This window comes from Chrysochloris asiatica, unplaced genomic scaffold, assembly GCF_000296735.1.
Source record: "Chrysochloris asiatica unplaced genomic scaffold, ChrAsi1.0 scaffold00273, whole genome shotgun sequence".
NCBI classification, from domain to species: Eukaryota; Metazoa; Chordata; class Mammalia; order Afrosoricida; family Chrysochloridae; genus Chrysochloris; species Chrysochloris asiatica.
The window spans coordinates 1,354,822-1,380,772 of NW_006408791.1; the positions used below are offsets into that span (position 1 = coordinate 1,354,822).

At 38.6% G+C, this 25,951-nt stretch overlaps 1 protein-coding gene across 1 annotated transcript; it reads left to right on the forward strand.

The window, feature by feature from the left end:
* The first annotated feature begins 2,879 nt into the window (after nt 1-2,879).
* Nucleotides 2,880-25,342, forward strand: CNEP1R1 (CTD nuclear envelope phosphatase 1 regulatory subunit 1). The gene is made up of 6 exons (XM_006874384.1): nt 2,880-2,904; nt 4,184-4,255; nt 7,469-7,542; nt 15,341-15,450; nt 15,546-15,600; nt 25,301-25,342. The coding sequence occupies exons 1-6, from the start codon at nt 2,880-2,882 to the stop codon at nt 25,340-25,342; spliced, it is 378 nt and encodes a 125-aa protein (XP_006874446.1).
* Nucleotides 25,343-25,951: the final 609 nt, after the last annotated feature.

The window sequence follows — 25,951 nt, forward strand, 5'->3', positions numbered from 1 at the left end:
ATGGGCAACTTGGACATTGGCTACCCAAAAGGGGGAGGGGGCTACAAAGGCAAGAAGTGACTGGCTTACAAGTTTTCAAGAGGGAAGCTAGGTTCATAGGGCTTGGAGGAAGGTAGAATCTCCACTGAGTTGTATACAATCTGTCTAGGCGGGGCTGATGAAATGAAATCCGGATGGATCTCTTTTGATACAATTGTGAATAATTGTTATCTGGACTGCTTGTGAGGGTTGGAATTGTAAAGGTAGACGTTTTTTAGCAAGGAAGGGAGTGATTAACTTTTCAGCCGAAAAGCGGAGATCCCTGGGACCCTCAAGGGAGAAGAGCAGAGAGTTGGACCCTACCCAGAGAAGCAGTGATGCCAGAGATGGAGACAGAGTCGATGATGTGGAGAAATGGAGCTGTTGGGGACTTTAGACACAGAGAGGAAGAGGGGCTGGGTGCTGATGACCGGGGGGTCATGCTTGTAGTGTATACCCTTTAGATAGTTGATGATGCATGATGCATGGAGGGGATTGTAACCATAACAATGAAATGATATACTATAGGATGAATGTAAAACTAAAGTTCTCCCATGTAAACTATCACATAATTCACAATAAAACATTAAAAAAAAAAATTGCACATGCAATTTCTCTTGAGATTTATAAATTTACAGATACAGCCAAGCACTAAGACAATCTTGAGACATACGTAGGAGGTATATCTTATAATCTAATTTTAGTATCTTACAAGTTCAACTATTATTTTTCCCCAGATCCTTTAAAAGATTGCCCATTTTTATCTACACTTGGAGATAATAACTGTGGGCAACAAAGAAAAAGTGTGTGTTTGTTTGTTTGTTTTTTGTCTGAGAACTGTTAACAGAAAGACTTAGTAAGTTTATCAGAGAACACCAAGCTCAAACAAGAGCATTTACCACATGGGTCCCCAGGCGTCTATGGAAATGGTGGCGTGCAGGAAACTCATTCCCTGGTGCTAGTTCTGGTCTTTGGCCCCCAGGAGTCCGTATGGGAAAGATAACTTTGGATCCCACCTTCATCTTCATCTTGTGCTATGGGGGAATAAATGACTCCAAAATCAAACATATTTTATGTTGTTGTTAAGTGCTGTCAAGTCATTTCCAACTCATAGTGACCCTGTATAGCGTTTCCAAGAAGGGGCTGGTGGGTTTGAACCACTGCGTTTGTGGTTAGCAGTCCAGTGATTATCCTACAGTGCCACAGAGACCGACCCTTTAATTTTCATAAATTAGACAATGACAAAACAGTCATCTAAGTGAGGGAAACCATTATCATATACTGAGATGAAAATGGAGTCCCCATGTTTATCTTTCTGAGGAATTTATAGGGTTTTGTTTTTTAAGTAATGACTATTTGGGCACATATATTGTTTAACTCCTTTATAGTTTATGAAAATTAAGAGTAACCAAAGGAGAAATGCATACTTAAGATGTTAGGTAACTAGGAAAGTTGTTGTTGTTGTTAGGTGCACTGGAGTCATTCCGACTCATAGTGACCCTGTACAGGGTTTCCGAAGCTGTAAATCTGTACGGCAACAGAAAGCCTCATCTTTCTCCCACGGAACAGCTGGTAGTTTCGAACTGCTGACCGTCAGATTAGCAGCCCGATTCATAAGAGATAACCATAAATAAACAAACCCATTACTTTGGGTTCTAGTTAGCACATTTGTTGTTACTGTTGTTGTGTGTCATAGAGTTGGTTCTATCTCATAACGACCCTTTCCACAGCAGAAAAAAACACTGACTGGTCATGCACTAGCCTCACAATCGCTACACTGGAGTCCATTGCTGCTGCCACTGTGCCAATCCATCTCGTTGGGGAGTCTTCCTCTTTTTCGCTGTCCCTCCATTTTACCAACCATAATGTCCTTCTTCAGGGGTTGGCCCCTCCTGATAATATGTCTGACGTATGAGAGGTGAAGTCTGGCCAGCCTGGCTTCTAAAGAACATTCTGGCCGTACTTCTTTCCAAAACACATTTGTTTGTTCTTCTGGCAGTCCATGGTACTTCCAATACTCTTCTCCAACACCATAACTCAAACGTATTAATTCTTCGATGGTCTTCTTTATTCATGGTCTAACTTTCACATGCGCATGAGACAGTTGAAAATATCATGACCTGGATTGGGCTCACCTTAGTCCTCAAACTGTTATCTTTGCTGTTGAACACTTTAAAGAGGTCTTGTGCAGCCGATGTGCCTAATGCAACACTTTACTTGATACCTTCGCTGCTGCTTTTATGAGTGTTGAAGCAAAATGAAATTTTTGACAACTTCAATCTTTTCAGTATTTATCATGATGTTACTTATTGGTCCAGTTGTGAGGATTTCTATTTTCTTTTCACTGAGGTTCTCTTTGCTTTCAGCAATCAAGGTTGTATCATCTGCATATAAAGTTGTTAATGAATCATTCAATATTTTGCACATGGAATACTTCAATATTGCAATGCAGCCTGTACTTATTTCCCCTATTAGACCAGGATCCCCTCTTAGTAGGAGCTCATCAAATATTTGAAGAATGAATGAACTGGGCACAGAAGCTGCAGTTCCACCCCCGGGCAGGAGGAGACACCAGCGTCACGCCAGCCAGGTCGCAAATATTTCTTGATTTCCCCTGCCGCTAGGCCCGAGGCCTGTGCCGAAGTCGGCCAATAGAAAATAGTCTTAGTTTGAGGGTTTGGCAGAAGTGCCCAATGAGAGTAGCAGGTCTAGACAAAGGGTGGTGGGCGGAGGAAGTAGAGTGGAGCGGTTGCGAGTGGGAGTTGGCTCTGTGGGCTAAGAGTTGGCGCTGCGGGCTGGGAGGGGGTCGTTTCGCTGAGGTGCGGATGGGGCTGAGGCCGTGACCGGAGCTGCCACCCGAAATGACTTCGCTAGAGCAGGCAGAAGGTAGGATGGGCCACCTGGGCTGCTCGGGTCCGCTCCGAGTCTCCTGCGAAAAGCGGTGGGAAAGCCGAGAGGCCGGAGCCGTGAAGACCCCACCCTGGGAAGATAATGTCGGGGATGGTGAACTGACGGAGCCTGGGTCGTGGGGGCAGTGTGTGGGGCTAGGTGCGACCGGGCTTGGGCATCCACTGGTGCCGGCGAGCTGGGCCTTCCAGGACGCTGGGCGGTGCATCAGACCTTTCGCCCCTACTAAGCTTAGGCCCTGGAACTTCTGTGCGAGCTCTACTTTCATTTTTCACAAACACCTTCACCTCGCGCGTTGTACGAATGTGTTCAGTTTGCCTTCATTTTCTGATGGCCACACGAGTTTTCCTAATCCCTGATGTGGTTTCTGGAATTCTACCGGGATAAGGAAGTTTAAGAACGTGGCTGTGGAAATGATATCCCATCGTGCGCATTCTAAGAAAGCACCTTGGACGCCCCGGTCTTTTAAAACGAGACGTCAGTACTTCGATGGTGTCACGAAGATCACTTACAACCCATTCGGAGAAGGGAGTGTCTTTTCCACACCACTTCTGAGGAGACGTTAGCAGTGTCAACAAGACCAGTAAACCAGAGAGCAAGCGGAACCATTAATTAAATATAAGAGCTAGGAATTAGAAATGGATCATTGCACTCAGATAGGCCCCTAAGTGTTGCGTGGTGGTGGTTGTTAAGTGCCTTCGATTTACAGCGACCTTGTTTAGGGTTTCCGAGGATTGCTGGTGGGTTTGAATCACTGACCTTGCGGTTAGCAGTCCAGTGCTTATCCTACAATAGAAAGTTCTTGGCGCCAACAGAATTAAAACTCGACTTTAACCCTTCCACGAGCAACTCCTGAAATCTAGTTTTTGACACCAGCTGAGGCTGCTACTGATTTTCCACCTACCGTTTTAAGAAGCCTCTAAACCGCTAATCTCAAGGTCAGCAGTTCCGCGGAAAAAGATGAGGCTTTCTGTTGCCATAAAGATTTACAGCCTCGGAAACTCCGTGGAGGGTCGCTATGGGTCGGAACCAACTCGACAGCACCTAACAACAACAAAAATAAACCAGTCTTATGTATGAAAATGCCCTAGTGTTTTTGTAAAGTGTTTAAAGCTGTGGTAGTTAAAGAAGTAAACAGTGTAATTATATATTTAAGTTGGTGTGTAAGAACTGAAGAAATTAGAGGATCAGAAATTATATCGTAATAGACTTAAGCATAAGAGTGGCTAATTAGAAAAATTAAAACTTTTATACCTAGATCTCAAGGCTTTTGAGAGAAGACTTACTGAATATATTCATTGTTTGCAACCTGCCACTGGAAGATGGAGAAGTAAGTTAGTTCCCCGAATGTTTTTCAAGTGAAAAAAACTTGACAGTTGATACTTTTTCCTGCCTAGGAATGATTTGCTTTTATGTAAAGCTTTGACCAATGTACCCTTGTGTTTAAGATGTCGTTAAACCATAAGATTTTCTTTTCTGCAATTTAAAAAAATGATAATGCTGTAAATTATGTACTATAAAGAAGTTTTTAGGAAAATTCAAGACTGGTTACCCTAAAAGAATTGTCTATTTTGTGGAGTTGAATTATTTTTCCATTAAAATACATGATTTTTTATTAAATGGACATTACAACTTTGAAAAAAACAAACATAATAAACATTTCTGTCGCCTATTTAGTAGTTTTCCTTGCCTGCATGCTACTATTAAGAAAAATTCTGTTTTTAAATGACATGTATATTTGCAAAGGCTGTGGATTTTTAAATTATCCCTTAGTTGGTTTTTAATAAGCCATAATTGTGCTTCTTTGGAGGCTGACCTGGGGAGGGGAGGGAAGAATTCATATAAATTCTGCATAGTGTTTCATTCTGCTGTGCATAAGGTCGCTATGAGTCGGTGCCAACTCAGTGGCACCTAACAACAACATTCATAAATATTAAGAGAAATCTATATGAAAGGTATGCTACAAAATATTGGAAAGATTAACACGCCACTGTTGTTAAGTACCATTGAGGCAGTTCCAATCCATAGTGACTGTATCAGGTTTCCGAGGAGCGGCTGGTGAGCTTGAACTGCTGACCTAGTGGTTGACTTTGCAGTCCAGCACATTAACCCACAGTGCCACACCAGGACTCCAATGCTCCATGGGACTATATAAGAAATACAGACAAATATGCAAGTGATAACATCAGCAAACAAATACTTCTAACTTATGTTGGAACTAGTCTTAGTTTCTTAGATGTTTGTTACAGGTAGCCCCTAGATTATGAATTTTTAGTTGACTTTGTGAGTAAGTCGGTTCTTATTTAGCCATACTTTTGTATAAGCGATGGACTGCTAACTGTAAGGTTGGTGAAAGATGTGTCAGTCTGCTTCCATAAAAGGTTTACAACCTTGGAAACCCTATGAGGAAGTTCTACTTTGTTGTTAAGTGTACTTGAGTCGGTTCTAATTCATAGTGACCCAGTATAGGGTTTTCAAGGCTGTACATCTTTGTGGGAGCAGAAAACCTCATCTTTCGCCAGAGAAGAAAGGGCTCAAACTACAGATCCTGTAGTTAGTCTTGTGCTTATCCTACAGAACCATCACATTCCCCATTGGATCAGTATTAGTTGATATCAGCTTAAGAACCCTGGAGTTAGTACAAAAAAAGGCTGAAAGCCTTTTCAGTGGTTTAAAAGCTGCATAGGAAGCAAGTGAAAGAGACTGATGAATTTGTTAAAAGTAGAGTTTGGTTCTCTTTTCAAAATGAGGGGGAATTTACATAACATTAGAGTGCAAGTATAAGTTGTCAGTAAATTGGATGTAAGTAATTGGTGTGTCACTGGGGGATAATGCACTGGATCACAAGATCATTATGAACTGCAAGGTTAGTTCTCAGAAACCCTGACTGACTCAAAGGCACTTAACAACAATCCTGGGACTTACTGTATTGAAATTTAATGCAAGAAGGAATTCACAGAAGTGACCCCATTGAAGACATTATTTTGAAGTGTAATTTATTTTGTGGAACTGTAAGAACAATATTAAAGTTAGGGATATTTTCCTGTGTTAAGATTTTTGTGTAATTTTTATTATCTCTATTTGCAAAGTTATAATTATAGAAATACTCAAACCAAATGCACTACCATGGAGTCAATTCCAACTCATAGAGACCCATTGTTTTTGTTGTTAAGTGTTGTCCAATCGGTGTAGACACATAGTGACCCTGTATAAGGCTTCCAAGAAACATCTGGTAAGTTTGAACTGCTGAGTTTGTAGTTCACAGTCAAATGCTGATCCTACAGCACCACACCAGGAGTCCATAGCAGCCCATAGAGACATCTAATCTTTTTCCTGTTGAGTGACTAGTGGGTTTGAAATACTGACCCTGTGGTTAGGAGTCCAGTACTTACCCTACAGTGACAGGGCTTCAAGGGCTCCTTAATTGTTGTTAAGTGCCGTCCCATTGCTCAGCATTCATGACAAATGTTTTTTTCTGTTCTCTGGTTTACCTAGAGATCTCCCCCAAAGTCTTTGCTTCAGCATTATTTGAGAATCTTTTAAAATATATGTGATGCTTTCTTATAAAATGTAATATAATGAGTGTACTCAATTTTACTTTTTCTCTGAATCGTGGTTTTACTGTTTACATATAAATGACATCAACTGGGATAAGTTTCCAATCAAATAAATGAAGGTATTTGTTGGAGGGCCCTTTTAAGTAAATCTTCATTTTGCTTTTGCCTCAATTTTTAAGAATACCTATGTAAAATAGTATATTTTTTACTGGAAATACAGAATTATATGAAATTGAATTTAATCTGTTTTCATTGAAGCTTGTTTTCTATATTTTTAAAAATGTGTGTATCCCAGCTGAAAAACAAGTTTTTGTCCTCAGAATAGTTACTTGATTTTAATGTCCTTTTATTGTTTTTTAGTAATGCCCTATATTCTTAAGTTTTATTTATGATCTGTTTAGAGTAGTAGTAGAAGTCAGCTACTAGTAATTTATACTTTGAACTTGGCTGTATGTACCTTAAAGAAAATCTGTTTCGAATTATTATATTGTCTCTTTAATTCCACACTTTTAACACTGAACTTTTGTTGAATTGAATAGCAGACTTGTCCATAGGCAGATCCTTTAGTCAGAACTCTCAGTGCATTCAGAAGAGTTTTTGTATACATTAGAAAATGAAAAGGAATTTTTGTTTTTAATTTGGATTTATAAGATCTGCAAAATCAGTACAAAGCACATTGAAAGTTAGATAGCATAGAATCTTACATTGAGGTTTTGCCATCTTAGCGAGTGTTGCTTTCAGTTTCATTAATCTTCATAAATTCTAAGAAATAAGGAGAACAGTATCATGTTCACTTAATTACTAAGGTAATTAAGAATTTAAGAATTCCTCATATTACATGTCTCTTATAATTCTTGAGTTCAGTGAATTTTTCCATTTTAAAAAAGTACTGCATTCTTTGGTTGTCATGTAATATAAAGCTGGTGTGGTTGTATTAAATATTTCAGGGTTTTTTTGCTTCTAATTTCATCTTTATTTTTCATCAGTGCTTCTTATAGTGGTATCTGTCTGTACAGCTACTGGTGCCTGGAACTGGTTAATAGACCCTGAGACACAAAAGGTAGAGGTTTTGTTTTTAACCATTTAATAGATTGAATGAGGTAATTTATATGACTGTGTTAGTAACTGTAAAAGTATTATTCAAATCTTACTTATTACTATTACTAATGTTAATAATTATATTAAAAATATTCCACAGTAAATTTGCATAAGGAAAACTTTGACTTGCTATTGTGAATTAAGTAGTTTTGCAATCCTTGGTAGTATTATGGTACTACATAGCTCAGCTGCTAGTCAAAAGGTTAACAGTTCAAATTTACCTTCTACTCTGCAGGAGAAAAGACCTGGTGATGTGCTCACATCAAGATTACCGTCTAGGGAATACTATGAGGGAGATCTAGTCTGTTCTATAGTGTCTGTGAGTTGGAGGAGCCTTGGTATGGCTCTGTAGGATATGCACTGGACTGTTGATTATAGGGTTGGCAGTTCAAATACACCAGCTACTCCTCAGAAACCCTGTACAGTGTCACTGTAAGTCGAAACTGACTTTCTGGCACTTAACAACAACAGCGTGAGCTGCAATCAATCAGATGGTACACAGCAACAGAGAAAAAGACCAAAGAAAATTTCCTCATTCATTCTTTTCAGTTTGTAGTACATTTTAAAATATTTCAGTGTGAACATTTTTTTGTTGCTGTTCTGCTTGGTTTTTAGTGTCATTGGTGCCAACTTTAAAAAACTATAAAATAGAAATTTTGAAGTCTTTGTTAATACTTTTCTTAGTCTATAAGGTATTTAAGGCAACTTTATAGGAAACATACTTGATAAAATAGCAAAATGTAAATAGAAAATCAGGACTAGATAAAATGCAGATTTGTATGCGAAATCACAGTCAGAAGGGAAATTGGGTCACTGATATGTAGACTTTTTGGTCTAGCATACTTACCAGAATTGAGATATAAATTAGTCTCTTAATTACCTGATCAATAAAGGCAGTCAATTTCATGGTATAGCAAAGTCTTTCTTTGTTAGCATTTATTTCTTTTAAAAAAAGTTCTTGCCTAAAGTTGAATAGAGGAGATACTGAGAGCGATCTCCCAGGTGACTCATCTGTACCAAATGCAATGATCGATTATATAAGATTATTCCTTGAAGCATTCGTTGACAAAAGAAGATATTAATAAATGTGGTTGAGTTGGTTCCGACTCATAGCAACCATGTATAGTTTCTGAGGAGCAGTTGGTGGGTTTGAATCCATCCTACAGTGCCAGGACCCTCTTCTAATTAGACTTTTCCCCCCAGGGCAGTTTTATTTAGGTGGTAGTGGCAGTGTTTATGTGCTGTGGAGTCGGTGCCAACCCATAGCGACCCTGTAAGTGTTTCCAAGGTTGTAAATCTTTACAGGAGCAGAAAGCCTCATCTTTCTCCTGAGGAACAGCTGGTAGTTTCGAACTGCTGACCTTGAGGTTCGCAGCACGATTCGTAACCACTACACTACCAGAGCTGCTTTTCATTTAAGAAGTAATAATTTTTATAGCTCTAAAAGATTTCCTTTTGTGTGTGTGTGTGTGAATTATGTGATAGTTTACATGGGAGAACATTAGCATTACATTCATCATTCATCCTATCATATATCATTTCATCGCCATGGTTACAATCCCTTCCATGCATCCTTAAACAACCAAAGGGTACACCCCGCAAGCCTGCCCCTCAGTCGTCAGCACACAGCCCCTCTCCCTCTCTGGGTCTAGAGTCTCCAGCTGCTCCATCTTTCTACGTCATCATCTCTGCTGCCATCTCTGGCATCACTTCTTCTCTGAGTAGGGTCCTGCACTCCGTTCCTGGACTGCAAAATGAACCACTCGCCTCCTTATGCTGCAAAACATCTACCTTTACATGCCAAACATCAGTCAGTCCTGATAGCAATTATTCACTATTGTACCACATGGGTCTTATCCCCATCTGCTTTCATCAGCCCCATCCAGACAGATTGGATATCACTCAGTGGAGATTCTATCTTCCCCTGCACCCTCTGGATCTAGACTCCCTCCTGAAAAGCTTGTAAGCCAGCTGCTTCTTGCCTTTGTTGCCCAACCCCCCACCCCCCACCCCACTTTGGGTAGCCAATGTCTAAGTTGTCCATCTCTGTCAACCCTGCGTACTGAGGGATTGGGAATGATCCTCTCTGTAAAGATTTGTTCCCTCTTTTGAGCTACTACATCCGTAAGTATAGGTCAAATTTCATCAAATTGTAGCAGATTACTCATTTTTTTCCCCTCTTCATTCTTCTTCTAGTTGAGTTCTGATCATCCAGTCATTGAAGCCAGGTCAGGTGGGTACTATCTGAAAGTGTGGGTGTTCCTGTGAATCTCCCCTCACTTCTTATCATCTGGACACTTCACTCTCCACTGTAGGTCTCTGTGGCTAGGAGTCCCCAGGTCATGCCATACTGCTGGCCAACCCGATCTCAACCCAGGTTCACAGGAGTCTATTGAACATGGTCGGACTTAACTCACAACTTCATTGCTGTTTTTCCCTCACTTCCCCTTATCAGTGACCATTGTAGTCACCAGTCAGATCAGATGCCTGCTTGTGTATTCCACTTGAGTCTGAGTCTTTGAAGGGGGTTTACCCTGAGGGGACCCGACCACTTGCCTTAATAACTCCTGGGCGAGCAACTTGATTGTTCTTGTAGTAGTCAGTCAGACTGCTGTTATTATTTTTTATTTTTCCCATCAGTCTTTCTTTCAAGAAGTATCTTCTGTTCTTCTAGCCACTCCAGGCTGCTCTGCTTGCCCTTTCAAGTCGAGATTTCCCACCTCAGAAGATTCTCATGAAATGCAAAGGCTCTGCAGGAAGCCTCCTTCACTGGGCAAGTTCTAGCTGTCTTTAAGTTATTCTAATCAGTTTTAGGCTGAAGATAGACTTACAAGCTTTCTGTTGTGATGTTTCTAGCTATTCCTTTTTCTCCCCCTCAAGTGTTTATTTTACAATGGTATGCAAGGGAAAACGAGATTCAAAAGACAGCTCAGCATATTAACATTATTTCCACTCTATTACCCATTCAAACCATGCCTGAATCCCTGTATCCCAGAGCTTTCTTTTTCCAAGGTTGTACATACATCATTATTTACCTCTGTCCTACTTAGCCCACACAAACCTGCCTGTTTTCTCATCCTCATTGTTCTTCCATTCCCCTCCCCTTCTTGTGTATTGCCCACCCCCAGCACCCAAGCTATCCTGTGTCTGTTCCCTACCCTGTGATCCACCTTCCCCTCCCTCCCCTCATCCCACCACACACATCCCAGTAACCAGCAAAGAATTTTTTTTCCCCTCCTTTTAGTATGGGTTCTTTTTCTTCGTCTTTTACAGTAGTGGTCCTGTGCAATATTTCTCCTTTTGTGACTGACTAATTTCACTCAACATAATGTTCTTAAGGTTCATCCATGTTATTCAGTGTCTTACAGCTTCCTTGTTATTCTTCAAGGTAGCGTAATATTCCATTGTGTGTATGTACCACAGTTTGTTTATCCATTCTTCAATTGATGGGCATTTAGGCTGTCTCCAACTTTTTGCTATTATAAATAGTGCTGCTGTGAACATTGATGTGCATGTATCTCCTCGTGTTATGGCTTGTATTTCTTGTGGATAAATGCCAAGTAGAGGAATTGCTGGATTATAAGGTATTTCTATTTCCAAACTTCTGAGAAAGCACCATATTGCTTTCCAGAGTGGTTGGACCATTTTGCAATCCCACCAGCAATACAGGAGTGTCCCAGTCTCTCCGCATCCTCACCAGCATTTATTGTTCTCTACTTTTTTGAGCTCTGGTAGTGTAGTGGTTACGAATCGGGCTGCGAACCGCAAGGTCAGCAGTTAGAAACTACCAGCCTGTTTCATGGGAGAAAGATGAGGCTTTCTGCTCACATAAAGATTTTTACAGTCTCGGAAACCCTGTGCAGGGTTGCTATGAGTCGGAAGTGACTCCACAGCACATGACCACCACCACCACTTTTTTGAAGCTCTCCCTTTTTAAAAAATTGTATTTAGATAATCTGCTTTAAGGAATACTTAATAATAAGGATTGTGTAATTAATCTAAATGACAATTCAGATAGCCAGGATTTTATTTAACAAGTTATCTCCCTGGCATGATCCACTGAAGTGAAGATGTAGAAAAAGGGAACTTTATGCTAATGGAAATCAGGAAATTCTCTTGTGTGTTCATTTATAAAAATCTGATCTTGAGGCTGTGCCTGGTACTCATTTTAGGAAGACAGAATGCTGGCAAGAAGATTGTAAAGGTCTATCATGGGAAATGAGCCTGATTTCTAATTGGAAAAATATAAACTGATTTCAGCTAGTTGAGATCTTAATAAAACACAGAACTAAGTGTAATTTGAAATTGATCCAAAATTCTCTAGGTAATATGATTTTCTGAATTAGATAAGAATAAAACTATTAGCTTAAGGGTTGGCACTATTAACATTAGTATTGAATGACCCCAAATCAAGGCATGAAACTACGAGGGTGAGTCAAAAATTATCCACACTCCTTGAAAGAAAGATCAGCAGGAAAAATCCAAAACAAAAAATGGCAGTCTGATTGGCTACTACAAGAACAAGCAAGTTGTTCGCTGGGGAACAATCAAGGCAAGTACTCAAGTCCCTTCAGGACAAATACCCCCTCCAAGACTGAAACTCAAATGGAACACATGAGCAGGCATATAAGCTTGTTGGTGGCCACGTTGGTCTACTGGTGAGTGGAAGAGGGGGAAAGGTAGCAATGAAGAAATGGGCTGATTTCAGCCACATTCCATAAACTGCCGTTGACCTAGAAATGAGAGAGAGAAGAGGAAGGGCTGGTTGGTCCTAAGTATAGTAAGACCTGGGTACTTCTGAACCCATGGAGGGCTGGAGCTGAGAGTGAAGCATCCAGCTGATAGGAAGTGAGGGGAGACTCACAAGAACGCCCAAACTTGTAGATAGTACCCATTTGACGTAGTCTTGATAGTTTGATGACCAGAACTCGACTAGAGGAAAAGAAAAAAAAATTGATAAAGGAAATATGTGTAAATTGCTACAATTTGGTGAACTTGACCTATACTTATGGATGTAGTAGCTCAAAATACCAAATGAGAGGGGACGAGTCTTCACATCAAATATCGATCCTGTTCCCTCTGTATACAGAGTAAATAGAGATGGGCAATTTAGATACTGGCTACCTAAAATGAGGGGGCGGTAAAGGCACAAAGTGACTGGCTTACAAGTTTTCAAGAGGGCATTTAGTTTAAGAGTTTGTGGGAGAAGGTAAAGCCCCCACTGAATAGTTTTCATCTTGTCTAGATGGATCTGGTGTAAAGAGATGGGGATAAGATTCTTATGATTCAGTAGTGAGTAATTGATATCGTGACTAATAGTGACTGTCATAACCGACTCCACGGCACATAACAACAAAAACAATCATGAAAAAGATTCAACAGTCAACAGTGTTCATTACAGTAAGATGCTCACTGAAGAGCTGAAGCCTGAAACTTTAGATTAAACACAGAAGACTCATACCCAATGGTGTTGTGATCTTGCATGACAATACCTATCCACACACCGTTGCCCACACTATTTGCAAAAACTTTGTTTTGATATGTTAAAATATCCTCACTATAGTCCTGATCTTGCTTCATTGAACTGTCACCTGTTTGGTTCCTTGAAAAGCAGCTCTTTGAGGACTAAGATTCAACCTCTGATGAAGAAGTGAAGGATGAGTGCCTTCGTGGCTGGCAGCAGCTCAGCCTAAAACAGTTTTTAATAAGGGAAAAACGAAAGATTGTTAACAGATGGAAAAAGTATTGAAAAGCAATAAAAAGTTTATTAAAATAAATTAGACAACCAGAATGTGGATAATTTTTGACTCATTCTTGCCATTTGAACCCCCTCAGTCATGGCCGATGAAGCAAAATCATAATGGACCCTAATTTATAAAATGTGGGTATACTGGAATGATAACCAGAAAGTTGAAAATGTTTTTTAGGTCAAAGCCCTACAATGGGAAGCTTGGAAGAGGTTTAGTGAGCCTTTTCAGGAGCCTGATGTGGGAGATTGGATTGTTGCCTGGACTGTGGCAAGTGACTTTCTAAGTGATGCTGCCATCTTTGAGCCAGACGTCATCATTTCTACCTGTGCTGGCCAAAAGCTTTGGCTAGTGTGCAATGCAAACATTGCCTTTGTTCTCCAAAAGACTAAGCTTCTAGCAGGGCATCGCCATACTCCTGTTCCAGTTATTGTTCCAGTACACCCACGTTTTACAAATTCAGGCCCATTCCAGTTTCATTTCATCATCATGACTGAACTGGAAAGGACTGGCTTGAAGTCCTGCCCCAGACTTAGAAAATTCTAACCACCAATTGTTTCTGTAGTAGGGGTTGCAAGTTCAAAAGCACTGGTTGGATGGAATAAATCAGGGAGATTAGGAATACTACAAATTGGAAATTTCATGAATGCCTGAGCTAAAGGGAACAACTACTGTTTAGTTGTAGTTACTATGTACTGTTACCAGGAAGGAAAGAAGGTTGGTACTGACTGATCTAACTAAAATTAAACCATTATCTGCTAACATTGTGCAGACCACACAAATCATAGCAGAGTAGTAGTGGCAATTCAACTGTTACCAGGTTTTAAGAAGCTTTTCCTCTGGAATACTAGAAATGTTCAGTTCTCATCCTTCTATGGGTTTCACTCTTGATGTTTATAACCTTTCATTTCTTCATTTGACAAATTTATTTAACCATTACCATGGCAGGCTGTATTTCCTATGTTTAATTCTAAAGTCTGTACACATCTCTTTGTGTAGGAATGGGAATGCATTTAGCTTCGTTCTGAGAGTCCCATTGATTTTTATTCTCAGACTCTATTTGTTGTCTTTGCATCTTCAGTGGCCACTCTGATTCTTCAGTATTCTGGCTTTTGGTGCTTAGTCCTGTTTCAATCCTGGACCCTGGACCCTTGTTTATACACTTACTTTTAATTGTGTATTATCTTGTTTTCTGCTATTGTCTAATTGCACCCAAATCTAAAATTAGCCCTTTCTTCCTTTTGAACTCTTAATTTTTTATGGAGTGCTGCTAATTGGGTTTTTTTCTTGCTTAAATGTCCTGTTCTTGTGAGCATCTAAATCTCAGTACTTTGAAAACCAAACTCATTTTTTGCTTCTGCAAAGAGAAAGGGTGATGCTGGAGCCTAGTCTTACAAAGACATCTAAGTGTTATCCAGGTGGTAGCATATAGGAAGGAGGGGGCTTTGAAAAAGTTTGTGGAAAAGTAGAATTGAAAGATAATGGAATTTTTCCATGACCTTTTTGAAGCTTCCAAGCGTGACATTTGACTTGCGTTTTCATTGAGATCAGAGGTCTCATCTTCACTTATTCAGCAGTCTATGTTGAGTACCTATATTTGCCAAATGCTGTTTCAGATAATGGGACAACAGCAATGAACAAGACAGTGTCCTTGCCCTGTAGAACTGATACAGTCTGCTGCTTCTGTTTTTTCATACTGATTACAGTGCATTTATTGAACCCTACTTGTTTTTGCTAGAGGGGTTGTGTTTTGAATATAGGAATGGATTTACAATGGTTTGAGTATTTGCAACAAATACAGGGACTGATGCCACATTACTTTGCTATATAGAAGATAACTGCATGCTTATTTTTTTATTTTTAAACTTAGAATACAGGGAGCAAAGATTATTGGCAGTCTTCAAATTCTCATTTTAGATGATAAAAAGACTAAGTTTATATTTGAGTGAGGAGGTAGAAACCAATATTCTTAAGATTTTTAACATTGTGAAATTTTGAACTTTTCTTTTACAGGTATCTTTCTTCACATCATTATGGAATCATCCATTTTTCACTATAAGTTGTATCACTCTAATAGGCTTGTTCTTTGCTGGAATACACAAGAGAGTAGTTGCACCATCTATGTATCCTTTACTACTGACTTTTATCTCTGAACTAAATTGAAGCACCTTAAAAACATACTCTTGAAATAACCTTTCCCTTGACTATATTTATTCAGTATAGCTGCTCGATGTCGAACTGTATTAGCAGAATATAATATGTCTTGTGATGATGTAAGTATTCTTTTTCATTAGAAAATTATATATGTGTGTGTGTGTATGTTTATATATGTGTGATATATATATATCTTGGTGTGGCACTGTGGGTTAATGTGCCAGACTGCAAAGCCATTTGAACTGCAAGGTCGGCGGTTCAAGCACACCTGCTACTCCTTGGAAACCCTGTACAGGGTCGCTATGGGTCGGAATCAACTCTAGGGCACTTGACAATAGCAACATATGAAAGGACTGAAAAACATTGTCTCTGTGGAATTAATAATAGGAATAAACCTTATAGCGTTGATTCTAAAACATTTTTTTACACTTTAGCATCTCTGAGATTGAGATGCATCTAATAATGGTGTCTTAAAGTTGACAATTTTAATTCTTAATTATTTATAAAATAAATATACATTGTAATTGAAACTGTGTTAGGTTCAATTAAATATAGGTAAATATTATTGGCAAAAGATGTTTCTGTGGATGTTGGTTTTATAAGCTATAAGCTAATTTTTTTATGTATCTGTATTCTATAAAATGGGATCTGAAAGTACAGTCATAGTTTAAGAACTACAAGTATACGACTTCTATGTTTTAAAAAGTATATCATGTACCAATGCATTGTAAATAGAGTGTCTTAGAATTTTGGATGGTATAGTCTATTTGGATTTGTTTATTTTATTTATAAAAATGTTTTTTACCATCAATTAAAGAACAAACATGTAATACCTATTCATTAAAGAAAACAAAACCGCAAAAAGAAATGAATTTGTGCAGGAGGACAGCTGGATCAATGCAAGAAGCTAAAGACTGAATATGTTTTAAAAAATTATTTGTAGAGGCAACAAGTAGTATTTCAAGTTCACCAGGAAAGGAATCTAGCTATTCATTTTTTGGGGAAATGAATTTTAAAAAAAAGAATTTAGATATTTATCTCATATCAATTAATAAAACTAAATTCCAGGTAAACATGTTTAAAAACACATTTCTCTGTAAAACTTTAGATGAAAATATAGAAGACTGTAACCTTGGGACAGAAAAAAGCCTTTGGAAGACATAAAACACGCCATAATGAAATAAGGATACATTTGATAACACCAAAATTTAAAACTTTGGTACAGCAAAGTGCAAGAGATTAGACAGTGATTAGAAGAAAATATTTGCAAGGTATGTAATAGAGGGATAGTATCCAGAAGCATTGGAGTCCTGGTGTGGCGCTGTGGGCTAATGCGTCAGACTGTGCAGTCGTTTGAACTGCAAGGTCGGCGGTTCAAGCTCACCAGCTGCTCCTCGGAAACCCTATACAGGGTCGCTATGGGTCGGAATCGACTCGACAGCACTTAACAACAACAACAACAACATCCAGAAGCATTAAATATTTATTACAAATCAGTAAGAAAAAGATGAACATCATTAGTCACCAGAGAAATGGAATCCCACAATGAGATCCCACTTCACACTCTTTGTGATAACAAATATTGAAAAGTCAGACATAGCAAGTGTTGTCAAGGATGTAGAGAAATCAGAACTCTCCTAAATTGCTGATGATAGTTAAAGTGGTACAGCTGATTTGGAAAGCAGCTAGACAGTACCTCTAATTAAAAAGTGTGGCACTGTAGAATTAGCACTGGACCTCGAGTTCGATTTGAACCGCAAAGTCAGTGGTTCAAACTCACCAGCAAACTTTAGAAACTATATACAGTGTCACTATGATTGAAACTGACTCTACAGCACTTAACAATAGCAAGCATAAATCAAACTAAACCCACTGCCATCAAGTGAATTCTAACCCCTGAAAACCCTATACAGATAGGATTTCTGAGACTGCAAATCTTTATGGGAGCAAACGACCTAATTTTTCTTCTGTGGAACTGCTGTGGTGTTCGGACCACTGATATGGTAGTTAACAGTCCAGTGCTTATCCTATAGCAAGCACCCCTAGGGCTCCTTACCTAGTGATTCCACTTTGACTACAACATACTGATGAGATATGAAAACATGACCACACAAAAACTTGAATTTATAAGCAGCATTATTCATAATAGTTAAAAGGTGAAACAACCCAAATGACAATCAGCCGATGAGTGGTTAAACAAAATGAGAATACCATTGAGCTATAGAAAGGAATGACGTGAATATATTAAAATGATTTGATTAGACATTTTAAATGAGTGAAGTGTATGGTAAATGAACTATATCTCATTAAAACTTTCTTTGAAACCAATAAGAAAATAATAAATTTTAAAATGGGAAAAGGATAATAATCATAAAAGAGTGATTATCTAGTTAACCTTTAGGTAGATTTCTGGGAGTGGAATTGTTGGATTGTGTGATATGAACTTAATGCACACACATATATAAATACCAGGAGTTTTTGGTAAAAGTTTGTGGAAAAATTCTGTTATCTTTTAATTCCATTTTTCCACAAAATATTTTGAAGCCCCTTTGTACATTGTTGTTGTTGTTGTGTGTCGTGGAGTCGGTTCCGACTCATAGCGACCCTACACAGGGTTTCCGAGGCTATAAATCTTTACGGGAGCAGACCGCCTCATCTTTCTCCCGCAGAACCGCTGGTAGTTTCGAACTGCTGACCTTGCAGCTCGCAGCCCGACTCGTAACCACTACGCTACCAGAGCTCCTTTGTACATAGGACCAATAAATATGTAAAGACCTTAAAACAGTAAGTTGTTTGTTTTAAGTTTTACTGACAAAGATAAATTTTAACTGCATTATTGTAGTGAGATGGGTACAGCCATAACACTCATTGTTAGAAATATGAATTGATACAAACCATTTTCAAGGGCAGTTTTTTATCACTCTTTTAAAAAGTAAAATGTACATGACCCAACCATTTCATTCTTCTCCATCTACTTCAGAGAGAATAATCATATGTACATGAGAAGTCAAGTACAAGGTCATTCATTGCACCAATTACTATTTGTGAAAAAATGGAAACCATATCTCTCAATTTTGTTTTTTGTTCATTAAGTGCCGTTGATTTGATTCCTACTCATAACAACTCCATAGGATTTCCAAGGAGCAACTGGTAGGTTCGAACTGCTGACCTTGCAGTTAGTCCAGTTCTTATCCTGTTGCACACCAGCACTCTATAGTGGAATGGTAAAATAGGCAGTGGTGTATTCATGCCATAAAAAACCAGTAGACCTATAAATATGACATAGAAAGTTTTCATGGCATAATATTAAATACAAAAAAACAAGTTGGTACCATTTCCTAAATAACCTTTTAATTATGAAACTTTCCAAACATGTAGAAGTTTATAAAGAACTTTCATGCACCCATTGGCCAGTGCCAATAATGAACTGATGGCAGTTTTTGTTTAATCTGTACCTTTGCCCACTTTCCCCTTCCCTGTTGTTACATGCTGTCGAATTAGTTCCAACTATGCACAACAGAACAAAATACTGCCTTGTCCTGTGCTGTGTTTTGTTACACTTGAGCTCATTGCTGTTGCCAGTCTGTCTCATTGGGGGCCTTCCTCTTTTTTGCTGACCCTCCACTTTACCAAGTATAATGTCCTTATCCAGGGACTGGTCCCTCCTGATAATGATGTCCAAAGTAGGAACGATGAAGTCTTGCCATCCTGGCTTCCAAGGTGTGTTCTTGCTTCCTATGTTAAAACCTATCCCAAGTGATGTACTTCACCTGCAGATACTATTAAGTATGTTAGACATCAAATTTTTATTAATTATATATGCAAATGTAAATCCATGGAAAATGATCTGGTAGAATTCATGCAAAAACTGGTTTGTTTTGGAGTGGTGCCTATGATGTGCCATGGAGTTGATCCCAACTCATAGTGACCCTGTATAGGATATCCGAGGCTGTAAATCTTACAGGAGCAGAAAGCCTCATCTTTTGGAGGGTGCATAGAATTTGCAGTAGATAGGAAATGTGATTTAAGCTTATCTGAATTATTTGAGTTTTTATAGTGAGGTTTCATTAATGTTTTACTCATGTAATTATATTTAAAAGAGGCTGAAACTAAGAAAAAGCAAATAGTGTTGTATTCATACAGTGGTGGAATAGTACTCCACAATATTAAAAGGTACAAACATGAAAAGATGAAGCAACATGGATCAATCTAAGAAACAAGTGAAAGATGGCAGATGCAAAAAATCATACAATGTATGATTCCATTTAATCAAAGACACATGAAGTTGTATGTAGTAGGAGAAGTCAGGAAAGTGGTTTTGTCCATGTGAAAGGTGGGATAGATTATTTGGACTGGCCAGTCATGAAGGAACTTTCCAATTTGCTGAGATGTCCTATTGTTTGATGTGGTTTTATTCATTCAGCAAAGGTCTTAAGGCTACTCAAGATTTGAGCATTTTGCTGTTTAAAGTAATTCCTCAGTTACACAGCTTCAAAGATCTGCCAAGAAAAAAAATATATTGTTTAGTGCATACTGATTCATTCAGTCAATAAAATTTACTGAGTGATTTAAAAAAAGGGGGGGGGGGATCTACCAATGTATCAAGGCATGATGAAAAATAAAATGGCCAAAATTTAAGTGAAAGAATCAAGAGAAGTCATCAGAATACTGTAGATGCTTTTACCGAGGATAAAAATAAAATAAAATCACCTAAAATTTCAGCAACCAAATATAATCACCATATTTTAACTGCATTAGAGTTTAATAATGTTATGTGCTGTCAGATTGGTTCCAACTCGTAGTAGTAGTGCCATCAAGTTGGTACTGACTTATAGCGACCCTATGCACAACAGAATGAAACACTTCCTGGTCCTGCACCAACCTCACAATCGTTGCTACGCCTGAGCCCATCACTGCTGTCACTGTGCCAGTCCATCTTGTTGGAGGTCTTCCTCTTATTCTCCGACCCTCCACTTTATCAAACATGATATCCTTCTCCAGTGACTGGTCCCTCCTGTTGATATGTTTGCAGTATGAGAGATGAAGTTTGGCCATCCTGGCTTCCAAGGAGCACTCTGTACTTCCAACACAGATCTGTTTGTTCTTTTGACTGTCTATAGTACTTTTAGTATTCTCCTCCAACACCATAACTCAAATGCATCAATTCTTCTACAGTCTTTATTCACTGTCCAACTTTCACATGCATATGAGGTTATTGAAAATACCACGGCTTGGGTCAGGTACACTTTAGTCATCAAATTGACATCTTTATTCCTGAACACTTTGAAGAGGTCTTGTGCAACATATTTGCCTAATGCAATACATTGTTTGATTTCTTGACTACTGCTTCCATGATTGTTAATGGTTGATCTGAGCAAAATAAAGTCCAATTCAACTCATAGTGACCTTATATAGGGTTTCAGAGGAGCAGCTGGTGAGCTTGAAATGCTGACCTTGCAGTTCAAACCAATCTTGCTGTCCAGCGCATTAACCTACAGTACCACACCAGGACTTATCAGCAGTTCAAATCCACCAGCTACACCTTGGAAACCTTATATAGGGTTGCTGTGAGTTGGAGTAGACTCAAACGGCACTTAACAGGTGTGCCCTGGAGTCCTTGTGTGGTGCTTTGGGTTAAACAGCATACTGCTAACTGCAGGTCAAATCTACCAGCTGCTCCTCGGAAACCCTGTACAGGGTCTCACTATGAGTCAGAACTTTCGCAACAACAATATCAACAGCAAATAGCTCTGTTGGCACAAACAGTTAAGTGATCAGGTACTAACCAAAAGATTGGTGGTTTGAACCTACCTAGTGATTTCATGACAGAAAGACTTGGCAATCTGCCTTCACAAATATTATGTCCAAGAAAACCCTGTGGTGCTTCTACTCTGTAGTATGGGTTCTCTATGACATTGCCTCAAAGTCATCCAACAACAAACGGACGTATCCTTTTGCCAGAATTATCTCAATTAAGATCTTCCATTTTAATTAATTGCTTTTATTACCTCATTTTATAAGTGTACTATAATCTTTTATTGGATATGTAGTTACCACATTTTCCATATTATATGTTTATTGTCTGTTTTCCTCACTAAAATTTAGGTTCTATGAGGATAGGTACTTTTCTTGTTTATTATTAGATCTCTAATATGACACATGATGTGGTGCTGTAGCATCAGCACTGGACTGCAAACCATAAGATTGACAGTTCAAACCCACCAGCTGTTTCTCGGAAACCCTATTCAGGACCAGTATGAGTTAGAACCGACTCAGTGGCACTTAACAATAGCAACATGTCGTATTGGAGTCCTGTTGTGGAGCTATAGGATAAGCACTGGACTACTAACTGCAAGGTTAGTGGTTCAAATCCACCAGCTGCTCCTTGGAAACCCTATACAGAGTCTCTTTGTGTCAGAACCAACTTGACAACACTTAACAATAACAAGTAATACAGGGCCTGACATATAGTAGGTACTCAGTAAATGTTGGATGAATGAACTGAACTTGAATGTATATCTTTACTCTCATATATAGTTATCTTTAGATGGATTCCTAGGAATGGAATTGTTGGATTGTGTAGTATGTACTTATATACACACACACACATTTACATACCAGAGGGCTTCAAAAAGTTCTTTGAAAAATGTAGTTAAAAAAAAAATGGATTTTTTTCTGTGAACTTTTTGAATCCCCATTATGTATATGTGTGTAAATATGACTCAGTTACCCTTGTTAAGTGCCATCGAGTCGTTTCTGACTCATAGCAACCCCATATAGAGTTTTCATGTAGCAGTTAGTGGGTTTAAAACACAGACCTTATGGTTAGCAGTCTAGTGTTTATCCCACAGTGCTACACCAGGACTCCCAGTTATCTTTACAGAAGAGTCATACCAACTTAAACTGAACACCAGCAAGATAGAAATATTCATTGCTCCAACTGTGGCTTATATGAGGAAATTAAGCTAAAAAAGCAAGAAAAGGAAAAATGTCTTGTTCACGTATGTAGCTTTATGTTATATAAACTTCCTTTGATTGACATGAAATAATACTTTATTGACTTTTTGGTGAATGTTTGACACAGTAGATTAGGTTCCCATTTGATATATTCCACACAGTGGCATTAGTTATATTTATCACAGTGTATCAGCATTCTTTAATTGTGTTTAGTTTGTTTCGTTTTCAGTATTCTTAATTTTCTGCCCCCTTCTCAACGAGCCCTGGTGGTACAGTGGTTAAGTATTGGACTGCTAAGATAAAGGACAGCAGTATAAACTCACCCAGTCGCTCTGTGGGAGAAAGATGAGGCCGTCTGCTTCTGTCAAGATATGTAATCTCTGAAGCTCTGTGAAGCAGTTCCTCTCTGTCCTATGGTGTCCTTATGAGTTGAAGTTAAATCAGTGGCTTTATTTCTGCTTTTTTGGTTTTGTCTCATCTTTGCTTTTAAATAATTGTTGACCTTTTGATTTCATACTAATGGATTTTAAGTAGGGCACCGGTCTCATTTTGTATGCCATTCTGCTATTTCAATAAAAGGTGATCTTGGAATAGGCTCAGTTCTAGAGTTGAGTATCTCAGAGTGATAGTCACAGTTACAGGGAGCCCTCTGTTCCCTACTGTTCCAGTTTGCTTAGCTTTAAAAAAAGAAATTGAGTTTTGTCTCATATTTTTCTTCCAATCTGCCAGGAGCAACTATTGCGACCCTGGTCAGAATGGTCATTGGTGGTAGTTTTTCTGGTTTCAGGATAGATGAGGTTGTGGGTCATATAGATTTATTTTCTTGTCTGAGCTTTTTTTTCTTGGTGTGCAGAGACTCATAGTCGTGTCTTATTAGCTGCTCACAAGCTTTTAAGACTCCAGATGCTACTCCCTTCATTAGGATGAGGTCATAATTTTTATGAACAATGTTAATGTCAGTTGTCCCATGAGGCTGTGATCCTAAGCCATCAAACCCAGAAAACCAATGTTGGAATATTTTTGGCTATGTCTGAGGAGTATCCACCCATATTTGTGCCTACATTCACATACTTGTTTTACATTATCTGTTCTTACAGAATGTGTACACCTGTACCTACCCGCATACTAGTTTGCCTATATACCCATCCATATGTACTCAGACACTCAGTTTTACTTTGGGTGTGCCCTAGTCGGTACATCCACATTCAGTACCACTTTTCTCATTACTCAAAATAGTGAGAAAAAGTCTCTGTAGTATAAAACATACTTCTCCCTTCTGCCCCTATAATCACTTTTGAACATTGATCACTCTGTATTGTCAATTTCTTCTTATAAAAGGAGGATCACACAATATTTTTTCTTATATGCTTGACTTATTTCACTTAGCATTTTGATCTCCTGGTCCATCCATGTTATAATATGTTTTACTTATTTGTTGTTCATTGTGGTTGTGTAGTCCTCCATTGTATATATGTACTACAGTTTGCTTAACCATTCCTCTGTTGATGGGCATTTTAGGTTGTTTCATTTGTTTGCTATTGTGAATAAAGCAGCAATGAACATAAGTTTGCATATGTCTGTTCGTGTCATTTTTTAGGTTTCTAGGATATTTAGGTATTTTCAGTTACCTCATATGCATGCGAAAGCTGAACAGTGAATAAGGAAGACCATAGAAGAATTGATGCTTTTGAGTTATGGTGTTGGAAGAGAATATTGAAAGTGCCATGGGCTGCCAAAATAACCAATAGATGCATTTTGGAAGTAAGAGCTCTGGTGGCCCTGTGGGTTAGTCTTTGGTCTGCTAACTACAAGGTTGGTGATTTGAACTACTACTCCATGGGAGAAAGATGAGCCTGCTTTGCTCCTTAAAGATTTACATCTCTAAAACCCTACAGAGCAATTTTACTGTGCCCTATTAGGTGTCTATGAGTTGGAATCGCCTAGATATTAGTGGATTTGAAGTAGTAGGGTGGGGGAAGGGTTTACAACTGAAATCCTAGTGTGGCAGAGTAGGATAAGCATTGGACTGCTATCTTCAAGGTTGGTGGTTCACACCCACCAGTTGCTCCTTGAAAACCTCCTACGGGGTGGGGTCTCTGAGTTGGAACCAACTCAGTGGAACTTAACAACAGGGCATATACCTAGGAATGGCATTGATGGATCATAGGATAGTTCTTGGTTTTTGAGGAAGGAATCTCAAAAATACTGATTTTCACAGTGGCTATACCATTTTACAAGGAGCTGTGGTAGCATAGTGGTTACGAATCGGGCTGCTAATCTCACAGTCAGCAGTTTGAAACTACCAGCTGTTCTGCAGGAGAAAGATGAGGCTTTCTGCTCCTGTAAAGAATTTATAGTCTCAGAAACCCTGTACAGGGTCACTATGAGTCGGAACCGACTCCACAGCACATAGCAATACCATTTTACGGTCCCATCAATAATGGTTAAGGGTTCCAGTCTCCCCACATCCCTATCAACATTTGTGATCTTTTTTTTAATCAGTGCCATTTAGCCAATTAAAATGGTATCTAATTGTAGTTTTAATTTCCATCTCTGAAGGCTAATGATTGTGAGTATCTTTTCGTGTTTGTTCACTGCTTGGAGGTATTCTTTTGTGAAGGTTCTGTTTACGTTCTCTGCCCATTTTGTGATTTAGTTGTTTTTTTGTTGTTGTTGAGTTAAAGATAATGTATACTTGAAAGTAATAAAAATTTAGATGAAAACTCCACAAAAAGAAAAGTAATAATTGCTTAATCTTGACGGAATAGAGGTGTTCTGATTTCCTGCAAATATCCTTTAAGATATATAGGTAAATACACAACTGTGGATTTAATTGATTTTTTTTCATTCATTTTTTTACAGACAGGAAAACTGATTTTGAAACCCAGGCCTCATGTTCAATGACAATCTGCACTCATTGTTATGGGACTTAACACAGCCTTGCTTCAAATAACCGATACAGCAAAAAGCCATAGAAGATTCCTTTTACAGCTGGTGGATAGGTGAAGATCACAGCAACCAATGATAAGAAATGTGCAATATTTACCCAGATATTCTTGATGATGGTGGTTCCACGTTGTCATTGCTTTTGGTACCTTTGATTACCTGTATTTCAGTATTAGTATCACTTTAGTACTTAAGATTCTGCAAAGACTTTGACAGATGAAGTGTATGTGTATGTCACTAAGTTAAACTTAGAAACAGAACCTCATTCAGTTTTTATCATTTTTGTTTTTGCAAACTACTGTAAATAGCAAATCAATGCCAATTTTTAACAAAGAGGAGAGCTTTTTGTGGACTTCATTTTCCTCTGCCAGTATTTGAGGAACATCTGCTTGCCATTCCCACAGCTCTTTAAAACTGGCTGTTGTTTATAGTTGTGCCTTTCATCCTTGTACTCCTCTCTTTTAATCATACTGCAGGAAAAAAACATTGGATTGAGTTGAGACTGAGGAAAACCCATTATGTTTTAAGAAACTAGGTATTTTGAGAACCAGCTTTTGTTAAACCAGA

Excerpts from the sequence above, each read along its gene's own strand:
- CNEP1R1 (XM_006874384.1), top strand. The coding sequence starts at position 2,880 with ATGACTTCGCTAGAGCAGGCAGAAG. Across the intron at positions 4,256-7,468 it reads TGCCACTGGAAGATGGAGAA|TGCTTCTTATAGTGGTATCT; the intron begins GTAAGTTAGTTC and ends ATTTTTCATCAG. Across the intron at positions 15,601-25,300 it reads ATAATATGTCTTGTGATGAT|ACAGGAAAACTGATTTTGAA; the intron begins GTAAGTATTCTT and ends ATTTTTTTACAG.